At 45.6% G+C, this 12,578-nt stretch overlaps 1 protein-coding gene across 1 annotated transcript in view; it reads right to left on the bottom strand.

Moving 5' to 3' along the window:
• LOC119375363 (keratin, type I cytoskeletal 9-like) overlaps positions 1 to 12,578 on the bottom strand; it is a 47,979-nt gene that overhangs the window by 25,146 nt on the left and 10,255 nt on the right. Inside the window, exon 4 of the mRNA XM_049411252.1 lies at positions 677 to 890. Within this exon, the coding sequence (XP_049267209.1) occupies positions 677 to 890 (214 nt within the window). The remainder of the gene's footprint in view (positions 1 to 676; positions 891 to 12,578) is intronic.

The following is a 12,578-nucleotide window of genomic DNA, read 5'->3' as shown; positions in this document are numbered from 1 at the left end:
TGCTTAGTCGTAGAGGCAGTTGGACGAAGGACTTTGGTCATCTAGGCGGGACGTGTCTATAATTCTCGATTTGCGCTTGACCTTAGTTGTTTGCTTATTCGCGGAGGGTATCGGATGAAGTCTCTTGGGTCATTTGGACGGAGCCTCTTCGCTCTTGAGTTTGTGGCGATGGGCGACCTGACAGACCGGCCAAGTCTCGGCCTTACCAGAAAAAGAGCGAGTCCGACACAACCGTTTCGATCAGAAGTATTTTTAATCTATATTTCTTTCGAACTCCAGCGCGCGTAGGCCCGTGGCACTGGCACCTGCCTCGTGCAAGAGCGAGCGTCTCGGTCCTCTTCTTTGCGACGCCGATGCTGCTGCCGTTACTAGTTGTACCTGAGAAGAGTTGGCTTAATCGCAAAGGTGAGCTGTTCATTTGATGACGTCATCTTGATCCGACATCGTGTTTTTACGTGATCACATGATGTCACGGTATGTGACGCCATCGTAACCTCGTAAATTTTGAAGAATTTTGACGTCATTATTACGTCATATTATGATGTAATCTCATGACAATTTTTTGCACTCTCTCGTATTGACGCCGCCAACGAGAAACGCTGATGCCGCCGATGGTTATTTTTAGCGGTTGACAAGGCATCTAAGGCTTTAGCTTGAACAAATAATGCTTGCTTACTTCATGTCGAAGGAGATTCCTGCACTGTAGCTGGGATTCGCTTGCATGATGCGTATAAAGTTCTGCAGCGAACCGCTGCCGTCTGAGGCGTGCAGGCTTTTGTCCGCCACCATGACGTGCGTGAAGAACAGGTAACTGCACACACCCAACTGAGGCAACAAGGTTTGTGCGCTGCCCACGCTGCTCACCGTGCACACGATAGGCATCTGTGTCACTGCACATGGTTGGAAAACAGTAGCTACCTATGTGACCGGCCAATGTGCGTATTTATGCAGCTTCGCCACCAGTGAATCACCTGGTTGATCGACCGATTCACTATTTTTATGACCAAAAGCGTTATCGTTTTTTTACTGCATTTTCCTCAAAAGCAAGTATCGTTGGGAGTACATATTTTTCTCATGGAATTTAGTCGAAAGACGAAGGCCTTTCTTGTCAATCGGGGAAAGGCAGCAAAGTTTAATTATGTGCAGAAATTTTGAGGGCTCAATTGTGGGTACAGCGCAAAAAGAAATGTTGCGCATATTCTCTGTGATTGTCTTTTTCTTTATAACTGCTTCTTCGTAGCAATAAAGCTTCATTTGAGAGTCAGCGGTTGCATCAGTTGATTATTCTTGAAGTGATTCGTGACTGGATTTTTTTTTTTTGCGCTGTGCCCTCAACGAATGCATAACTGGCCCAGTTAACCATGGTAGTGCAGTACTGAAAGAGCTGTACGACTGATCTAACTACCGTCAACAATGTTACACGCCCATTATTTACAAATTCAAGACAAATACATCTAGCGAAAAACGTAGAACTTGGGTCGCTGGAAAAATCATTAGGCAGTTTTAGAATAGCGTGCGCTAAGTTAGCGTTAGTGTTTGCGGCCCGCTATTTCCGTCACTTAAAGGAAAGCTGAAGCACTTTTAAAAAAAATGACTTTCGAGTGTGTAATCATAGTTTTATCCTTGCTTAGTTCGAAAACCAATCTAAGAGTTCACAGAAGTGAACGCAAATGGCATTTCTTGGCCAAAAAAGAGCGGCTGCAGCCGCAGGGCTTTTTGAACTGCTGAGCGAAGGCGGTGACATCAACTTCGGTGTGCCGCGTCATCGGCGCCATCAGCTATGTAAAAGCATGGCCTTCGTGATCAGTTCCACCAACGCGCGCAGCCAGAAGTAGTCACGGAGGCCACGGCTCCGCCAAAACCCCAGGGGTAGGATAAAACAGGTGGCCCATCGAGCGCCGCGAGCGCGTCGCCGTACTGCTCCAGTTGCTCGCGGCCGCCGCTAGGTTCGAGACGAGTTTTTGGGCCGAATGACGCGCATTGCAAGCTCTCGCTGGACTGTAAAAACCGGTTTTTCTAGCTAGCTTTGTGGCTTTAAACGGTTGTTTGTGCTTTTACAAGCTTGTAGTGGCTGTATGCCAGCTTCGACTGCAAAAGTAAGAGCGCCAGGCTTTATGAAGCTTAAAATTGTTAAATCGGCGCGGGTAGTCCCGATATGACTGTCACTGTGTGCCGATTGCAAGAGACGCGCGCGTATGTTTTTTTCGAAAGCGTGAAAATTTCTACCGGCGAGTGTACAGAATAAAAAAAAAGCATTTGGTTTTCACCTTATCGTATGTATGTCGGAGTACTGTAGCTGGCGGTCTTTCCGTGGAATTGCATTTCTCCACAACTGCAGTCGCTTTTCGTCTTTCCGCGCGGAGAACAGACACAGCTTTTCTTTAGTAACAACTTGATGTGGGCTAGTTGGTTCATAATTAGAACAAATAAAGTAACAGCGCGAATGAAACAAGGACGACAAAGGAACGAAGACCACGGGACAAGCGCTGACTGCCAACTGAATGTTTATTTCAAGAAAAACCAGCCTTTTATACATTCTCAGAATGAACATGCGCACAACAAACACTCGCTAATCACACTCTCAATCTTTCTTTCAAGAAGTTTATTTCTCTCTCCGAGAGTAGAAGAGAGGGCGAACTGATACACTTATCACCTTCGTTATGGATCCAAAAGGCCTCTAAAATTTCCCTTTCCTTCTTAGATTTCCCATTTCCTATAAATTTCGTTTTTTCAAACATGGGAACACATGCGCACTTCTTACAATGGTCAACTAAATGACTGCCATATCCATTTTTTACATTATTGCAGTGCTGACGCGCGCGATCGTTGAACATTGTCCAGTCTGACCTATATAAACTTTTCCACAACTCATGGGAATCAGATAAACCACATCACTCGTGCATTCACTGGTGCGGGTTCTGTGTTTAGTGGAGCATGCGGGAGGCTTGTTTCTTGGTTTCATGCGTGCACATATCGAGGACAGCTTGCAAGGCGCACTGAAAAGCAAGTTAACATTGTGCCTATTTGATACCTTCTTAAGATTGTGTGACAACTTGTGCAAGTATGGAACTACGTGCACTGGTCTCTTGTCTTGCCCTTTTTCTTTTTTGCGTGGTTGTGTTTTTGCTCTCTGCAGGATTGTTTCGCACACGGACGTGATGACCGAATGGGGAAAGCCTGCGTCTCGTAACCGTCCTAGCTGAATCCTCAGGCTACGCTCGCATTCGTGCTCACATGACTTATTCAATGCCGCCTTAATACAGGTCGTGGCTATGCCCCTCTTAATCAATTTGGTCTGTGCGCTGTCATAAGGCATCAATGTTTTCTTTGATCTAGGCTGATAGGCCCAGCTTACATGGTTACACGATGAAAAACACAGGTTGATGTCAAGGAATTGAATTCGGTTACTGATCGGCAATTCCTTGACATCAACCTGTGTTTTTCATCGTGTAACCATGTAAGCTGGGCCTATCAGCCTAGATCAAAGAAAACATTGATGCCTTATGACAGCGCACAGACCAAATTGATTAAGAGGGGCATAGCCACGACCTGTATTAAGGCGGCATTGAATAAGTCATGTGAGCACGAATGCGAGCGTAGCCTGAGGATTCAGCTAGGACGGTTACGAGACGCAGGCTTTCCCCATTCGGTCATCACGTCCGTGTGCGAAACAATCCTGCAGAGAGCAAAAACACAACCACGCAAAAAAGAAAAAGGGCAAGACAAGAGACCAGTGCACGTAGTTCCATACTTGCACAAGTTGTCACACAATCTTAAGAAGGTATCAAATAGGCACAATGTTAACTTGCTTTTCAGTGCGCCTTGCAAGCTGTCCTCGATATGTGCACGCATGAAACCAAGAAACAAGCCTCCCGCATGCTCCACTAAACACAGAACCCGCACCAGTGAATGCACGAGTGATGTGGTTTATCTGATTCCCATGAGTTGTGGAAAAGTTTATATAGGTCAGACTGGACAATGTTCAACGATCGCGCGCGTCAGCACTGCAATAATGTAAAAAATGGATATGGCAGTCATTTAGTTGACCATTGTAAGAAGTGCGCATGTGTTCCCATGTTTGAAAAAACGAAATTTATAGGAAATGGGAAATCTAAGAAGGAAAGGGAAATTTTAGAGGCCTTTTGGATCCATAACGAAGGTGATAAGTGTATCAGTTCGCCCTCTCTTCTACTCTCGGAGAGAGAAATAAACTTCTTGAAAGAAAGATTGAGAGTGTGATTAGCGAGTGTTTGTTGTGCGCATGTTCATTCTGAGAATGTATAAAAGGCTGGTTCTTCTTCAAATAAACATTCAGTTGGCAGTCAGCGCTTGTCCCGTGGTCTTCGTTCCTTTGTCGTCCTTGTTTCATTCGCGCTGTTACTTTATTTGTTCTAGCTTTTCTTTGCACGTATTGTAGCCAGCTTTGCACTTTGGAGCGAAGCATTTTCGCCCCATGGTGGCCGCCGCATCAGCGGCATAAATCGGGCCACCGTGGTTTCAGCCATGGTTCCAGCTTGCAGAGTGAGTGGAAACACCGATGCGGTCACGCGCGTTGGTTTGACAGCGCAACAAACGCGACGCATCATAGCGGATCTCAAGCCGTGGGATCACCTAATCACGACCACCGTGATCTGGCCGTGATCATGACTCGAATGCCGATTGCGACTTTGCGACGCTGGTTGCGTCGCATAGGAACGCTCTTGCTCTTCGGACGCTTGCACCCACGGACGCCTCCGCATTTATCGATGACAAAGCAGTTGCGTTGCGTTGCATGCTTTTATTAGTGGCGCGTCCGTTCTAAGCGACGGCAACTCTTCAGTGTTGCTCAAGGCCTCTCTGGTGTAATAAATACACCGCGGATCTCTTTCTCAAAAGTTAAAGATGTAAATTGCAGTTTAAATGCTCGCGACGAACGCTGGCCACATGCTTTCAAATGCGCCGGAGCGGAGATATCGGCCCAGAGTATACCTGCTGCCACCTTGCGGAAAAGCGGCGGCAACTCGAGCACCGTGACACGCGCGGTGCATTGGCGGAGCGGCGCGTCGGGCCATCTGTTATTCTACCACCGTGGCCAAAACTACCGACTATGACGTAGTTCCGGTTAGTTCATTTCTACGCCCACACTTTTGGCGCCCTTGCTTGGAGGGAGCAAAACGAACTTTTCTTTCGCGTATATTAAAGCTCCTGCTGCCACAACAGCCAAAAAAATTACGCCATCGTCGACAATAATGTTGGTCCTTGTTAACAACAAAGATTTACCGAATCGTAAAACCACTTCAGCCTCCCTTTAACGGGAGCCCGCAAGCGGTTAGCGTATGACGCATGCGCAGTTGCGCGAGAAGCCACCGCAAAGCTTTGCGTACGCTATTCTAAAACTGCCCATTATTACAGAAGTCTACCGCAGGCTTCTGTTGCACTGGTACAATACCAATTAACTAAACCGGCTAATATATCGTACTAACTGGGGTGACGGGAGAAATCACTATTACAGAAGTCCACTGCAGGCTTCTGTTGCACTGGCACGCTTATAATTACCTACCCGGCTAATATATCGTACTAACTGGGGTCACGGGAGAAATAACTCTTAAAGAAGTCTACTGCAGGCTTCTGCTGCACTGGCACGCTTATAATTACCTACCCGGCTAATATATCGTACTAACTGGGGTCACGGGAGAAATAACTCTTAAAGAAGTCTACTGCAGGCTTCTGCTGCACTGGCACGCTTATAATTACCTAACCGGCTAATATATCGTACTAACTGGGGTCACGGGAGAAATAACTCTTAAAGAAGTCTACTGCAGGCTTCTGCTGCACTGGCACGCTTATAATTACCTAACCGGCTAATATATCGTACTAACTGGGGTCACGGGAGAAATAACTCTTAAAGAAGTCTACTGCAGGCTTCTGCTGCACTGGCACGCTTATAATTACCTACCCGGCTAATATATCGTACTAACTGGGGTCACGGGAGAAATAACTCTTAAATAAGTCTACTGCAGGCTTCTGCTGCACTGGCACGCTTATAATTACCTAACCGGCTAATATATCGTACTAACTGGGGTCACGGGAGAAATAACTCTTAAAGAAGTCTACTGCAGGCTTCTGCTGCACTGGCACGCTTATAATTACCTAACCGGCTAATATATCGTACTAACTGGGGTCACGGGAGAAATAACTCTTAAATAAGTCTACTGCAGGCTTCTGCTGCACTGGCACGCTTATAATTACCTAACCGGCTAATATATCGTACTAACTGGGGTCACGGGAGAAATAACTCTTAAATAAGTCTACTGCAGGCTTCTGCTGCACTGGCACGCTTATAATTACCTAACCGGCTAATATATCGTACTAACTGGGGTCACGGGAGAAATAACTCTTAAAGAAGTCTACTGCAGGCTTCTGCTGCACTGGCACGCTTATAATTACCTACCCGGCTAATATATCGTACTAACTGGGGTCACGGGAGAAATAACTCTTAAATAAGTCTACTGCAGGCTTCTGATGCACTGGCACGCTTATAATTACCTAACCGGCTAATATATCGTACTAACTGGGGTCACGGGAGAAATAACTCTTAAAGAAGTCTACTGCAGGCTTCTGCTGCACTGGCACGCTTATAATTACCTAACCGGCTAATATATCGTACTAACTGGGGTCACGGGAGAAATAACTCTTAAAGAAGTCTACTGCAGGCTTCTGCTGCACTGGCACGCTTATAATTACCTACCCGGCTAATATATCGTACTAACTGGGGTCACGGGAGAAATAACTCTTAAAGAAGTCTACTGCAGGCTTCTGCTGCACTGGCACGCTTATAATTACCTACCCGGCTAATATATCGTACTAACTGGGGTCACGGGAGAAATAACTTAAAGAAGTCTACTGCAGGCTTCTGCTGCACTGGCACGCTTATAATTACCTAACCGGCTAATATATCGCACTAATTGGGGTCACTGGAGAAATCGTTATTACAGAAGTTTACTGCAGGCTTCTGTTGCACTGGCACACTTTTAATTAACTAACCGTATAATATACTGTAGTGCAGCCACGGAGCTGCACATTCCTAGCTTCATTTTCTTCTTGCAGGAATAGACTGCAGCCAACGCTATCGCAACTGTCACCTCAGCAAGAGACTTCATGCGTGACGTCTACGTTCTTCCTCAGATCGGTTATCCATTTTAGGGTGTGCAGTTGGGCGTATTAGTGAAAATTCTTTCCCTGTGCTGAATTTTCATTGCAGTTAATATTATTTGGGAATATACAGCGTACAATGTCACCTTTAAACTCACTGCAATAAGGCATAGCTCCCACCACTTTGGCAGAACGCAGTGAAACAGGCAACGCGTTGACAGGTAATAGACCTTTGTTGTTTTAGAGAACTCAATATTTGGTGAGATGTTTTGCCATGCACTCCACTCTTTGCAGTTACCCGCATTCTTTAGACGCATATATATATATATATATATATATATATATATGGTTCATTCCATACCTAATGTACCAGGTAAATTGTCGACCGTCTCCGATCATGCTGAAAAAAATCGTGCAAGGATATGTGAATGGGAGTAGTAGTTATTGAGGCTTTATATTTCGGGAAAAAAATTCGTACCGCCTATAGGGTGCTTCGAACTTTGGGCGCGGAAGTGCAACTTTGTCGCGCTAAATATTATGTGTATATTTCCTGGCTTCAGCTATTACTCCGAAACAACTTTTTCATTTTTTCAAGGTGCTGATCTTTCATGACTGGGATAGTTCACTCACTTTTGTTATTTTCAATATTTTAAGCCTCGACGAAAAATTGCAAATTTGCTGCATGTTTAGCGCTTTTTAGAAAAAAGATGGTTGATCCCTCCGTCATAGGAATCAGAATAACACAAAAGTAATGCGTGCCCTAACAGAAGTAACTGAATGTTTACTGTACATTGATATAAGAGAGTTTGCACAATGTATGTTGATGTCTGGCAGTTATAGCACCCTTTAACGTGGATGCACCCACTTTGATGACTGGTGGTACATCTCCACCCCGACGACTAACGCCAATGTTAAATGATTAAACAAACCCTTGCTGTAGCTGTAGTAGATAACTGTGAAAGCGTAATCAGAGAACGAGGTGTGTTAGCCAGAAGAGCGTCGCATATTGGACGCAGAACTTGGTCGCCATCCCGCGGCATGGTAAAATATGATTGAACACCACGGCCGGACTAGAGGGAAACGCAAAGGACGTCGTGCCGCCCCGGTAGCCCGGCCGCGAATTTTCTCGGGGCGAGCGCGTGAGCGGGGAACGCGGTGGTACAGCCAGGTGAGGCAGGTGCGCGTCGCAGAGATATATTTTATTTGGATTAGCGTGATGGTATGAGCGAGGCGGAGGCTTTTACGACGCTTGGGCTAAGATCGCCACCTCGCGGTGTGTTAAGGCATTGACAAAATTGAACTATCGAAAACGCGCCGAAAGGTACGGACGTGTAACGCGTCGCAGATGCTAATCGCGGAGGTCACAGTAATAACAAATTACTTTACCCCTCCCAGAGGGCGACACCACCCCGCCGGCCGGGATAGTGGTAGATATAAAAGGCGCGTTTGTAAAGGCTCGAGAGTCTGTGACCGTGGCGCAGTGAATAGCGTGCGCGGCATCTGTTGTTGCGGACCGAGCGGTCGTGGGTTCGATGCCTGTTGACGAAACTTGTTTCGTTGCCATCTGATCATGTAAATTTTTTAGACATCATTTCCGTGACGGAAATACGTCACTGAAATCTTGGTGGACCCCGGCATAAAACACTTTCGTGTTAAAAGCACATATTGTTTCGAGAGCAATAAATTCACAACGCGGGCTTTATAGGTTCGTATAATAAATGATAAAAATACTGCGGGAGCGAATGAAGCAGAAACATTGCCACAATATTGGGTCAAAGTTGGAAAAATTGTATTTTGGCCCATATTGCTGCTTCATTTTTGCAGTGTAGCGGTCCAAGGAAAAATATGGCTTATACATCGTTGTGTAGTATGTTTTCTCGGTATTACAAACAGGAAGTTTGAAAGAATAGTTTTTTGTTTTAAGCGAGAAAAAGTTTTCTAAGCCAATAACGACAAGGTTGTAGGATGTTGGCCTTTGCCTCGCCTTCACTGCATAGCAAGCCAGCGCAAGATTTCAGCGGGGGCGTTTCGGCAACGACTAATGCAAGTCATAAAACTGCTTGTCATTTGTTTTAGTAATACTGCTATTTAAAACGTCAAAAACGGCATTAGGGCTCAAATTATGGAATCTTATCTTCCCTCGTAGACCATCAAAGGGCAGGTAATATTCACCCGCTTCATAGTCCATAGCGGCAGAATTATTAAGTAGTAGATGGCGTGCAGGACCGATTTAGGGTGACGTGTTTGGCTTCAGATGATTGAGGTACATGGTCTTACGCAATAATTAACGGTTTATTCAAAGTATACTTTGCTTAAGTTGTTTTTGTGAAGTTTCAGGTATAGGTCGATGCGTGATGGCTTACCACTGGTTTGCGTGATGAAATGATGTATTCTAGGTGCACACGTTCGAGATGATTCGATATCGTGGCCGTAACTGACATCTTCGCCATTTCCGGACGCGATTTAACATTTTCATCCACTATTTTCATCCCCCTCTTTCTTAATGGTCCGAAGATGCTCCAAATGTTAAGAGCCTGTCCGGTAATGGTCACGGGCTTTACCCTTTTCAGCACCCTAGAGCCATTTGGAAAATGGGGAATGAAAATCGCATAGCTCAAACCAGCGATTTTATATACATTATTTAGCGCGACACAGTTTAACTTCCATACCCAAAATTCGAATCGCCCTCTAGGCAACACATGATTTTTTTCCCAAAAATATGGCGCCTCAATAACTCCTTTTTTCATCCATATAACTAGCACGATTTTTAGCGTTAGCTACACCTGCCTAGCCAGAGCCGACTTCGCGTGGATCCTCATGAGCCGTGCTGCGCATGCGCGAGGATCAGTGACGTCACACGGTTAGCTCACCGCTCTGCGCGCTCTCCGCCACCGCAATATCACGCGCTTTCCGCCACCGCCGCGCTCGACTCGCCGGTGCTGGTCTGCGCATTCGAGAGGAGCGACGCCGTAGCCATGGCAGACACGCTGACGCCAGCGCGCGCGCAGCTATTCGCCCTCGCTGCGCCGGAGCCGATTGACAGCGCCTCTGACTGGCGTTTGCAGGTTAGCAACGCCAGTAACGCCATGAAGAACGATAGCGCAAATGCTGCTCAACGGCGCAGAAGAGCCGAGAAGCTTATCTCATCGGATCTCGAAGAAGTTGCCTGGAAATTATTGGTTCAGCGTACGAAGAATGAACAGAAGAAGGCTAATAATCCGAGACAACCTGGAAAGCTAAGAATAATCAGCTGAACTTTTGCTAACGCTACGCATATCCTGGCATAGCCGAGCTAAGCCACTGCAATTTTTTTAACATGATTGGAGAAGGTCAAAAAGTTACCTGGTACACATCATATGGAATGCCCCATATATATATATATATATATATATATATATTATAAAGAGGTTTATTAGCGGCGACGATATTCGACGATACAGCGACAGTCAAGGCGGGGCCGACTCTCAGCGTGAGCTGCGTTCTCTTCGAGCTGAAGAGGGCGACCCACTAGAAGGTGCTCGAGAGGACGACCCATTACCAAGTTCGAACGCTTCGCTACAATATATATATATATATATATATCCATGTCACGCGAGCTCCTTTTTCTATTTTTATGTAACCAGCCCAGTACACGTGTAACCCCTGCCTTGCTGAACCACGACCGAAGGAGTAGCAGCCTTCCAGACTATATTAGAAGCTTACGATCAGATTACGCGCAAAACGTGAACGTCAGATATTAACATCGAACTTACGCGGTCACCAGTGTTAAAGCTGCTATCTGTGATGCCACTTGTGTAAATGCCGTCACGCTTCACCTCTTGGCAAATTAACGACGACCGACGCAATGGTCAGTCGAGGCTATCTTTGCACCGAGTGTCACTTCTTTCCTTTCTCGGCACAAGTTCGCCCGATAAAGTTTTTCATCCTTGCCTGCTGCACTTCTGCTTGTTTCACTGTCAGAATCATATAAGTTTTAATTTCCACATTTATAGACAAAACATCACGCAAACCAGTGGTAAGCGATCACGCATCGACCTGTACCTGAAGCATCATCAAAACAATTTAAGTAAAGTATACTTTAATTATGCCGGTAATTATTACGTAAGACCATGTATCTCAATTATCAGAAGCAAAACACGTCGCCATATAACTGTCTTGCAGGCCATCGACTACATTATAATTGTGCCCTATTGGACTACGAAGCGGTTGAATATTACCTGTCCTTTGATATTCCAAGGGGGAATGCACCATTCCAAAATTTTAGCCCTATTGCCATTTTCAACGTTTTATACAGCAGTATTACTAAAGCAAGTGACAATCAGTTCTATGACTTGCATTATTCGCTGCCCCCGCTGGAATCTTGTGCAGACGTGCTCTGCAGTGAAGGCGAGGCAAAGGCAAACTTCCTACAACCTTGCGATTATTCGGTTAGAAAATTTTTTTCTCTCGCTTAAAACAAAAACTATTATTTCAAACTTCCTGTTTGTAACACCGAGAAAACATACTACACACTGATGTATAAGCCGTATTTTTTCCTTAGAACGCTACATTGCGAAAATGAAGCCGCAAATGGGCTGAAATGTAGGGGTGTGCGAATATTCGAGTTTGGAATTCGAATCGTATAATAGCTAACGGAATAATTCGATTCGATTTTCGAATAGCTAGTATTCGAAGTTTCGAATAATTCGATGGGACCAATATGTAAACCGCGATAAAGGCCAATGGTGTAACTTGGCTAGGGTGGGGTGGCTAAAACTAACGCTCACTTCGGTACAGTAGGCCTTTCGTTAAAACTTTAACCAGTATCCTGGTACAAAAGCGAGCGCATGTTTATTTTAAAGGCGGTTATGTAATTTCCGCACGTAAAAAAAAAACACGAGAAAACTGTCAAGCTCTTCACTACTTGGCCTCTGAAACGAAGGCACGGACATTTCTTGCCTAGTTCAGTAGCGTATGCCGTAGGCGCCGTAAAACATCACGACTTCGTCCCGCGAAGCCCTCGTTGATGGGATTCACATATGAAAATTTGTTTACGCCATGCAGTCTTCACTGGCGCACCGCACCACTCGTTCAAAAACTTCCATCGTTCCGGCGCGCAGTTACAACGCTGCTGTGAACTGGCGCCCAAAAATTTTTGGGCCCCGATTACCCGTGGAGATAAAGAACAATTGCGCGACCATAGATAAAGCACAATTGAAGCCGTATTCCGCGACCATAGGGAAAAAACTACCTACCGTACCCCCTTTTTTCAGCCGTTAGGAGGTTAGGAGTGCCCCTCCTAATTGGAGGGACAGCTTTTCGATCAATATGCCTGGGCGCCCATAAAAGCTGAATACCCTTCCGAACAAGCGCGTAAAAAAGCTGCTACCAAGCCACAGCGTCCCACATTTTTCCTTTGCCTTGCTGTAACTGGCGGTACGCGTTTCGTGTATATATACGTGCTATTC

Source organism: Rhipicephalus sanguineus, chromosome 11 (genome assembly GCF_013339695.2).
Source record: "Rhipicephalus sanguineus isolate Rsan-2018 chromosome 11, BIME_Rsan_1.4, whole genome shotgun sequence".
Lineage (NCBI taxonomy): Eukaryota > Metazoa > Arthropoda > Arachnida > Ixodida > Ixodidae > Rhipicephalus > Rhipicephalus sanguineus.
The sequence above is the reverse complement of the archived record's forward strand: the minus strand, read 5'-3'. Positions and strand labels throughout refer to the sequence as shown.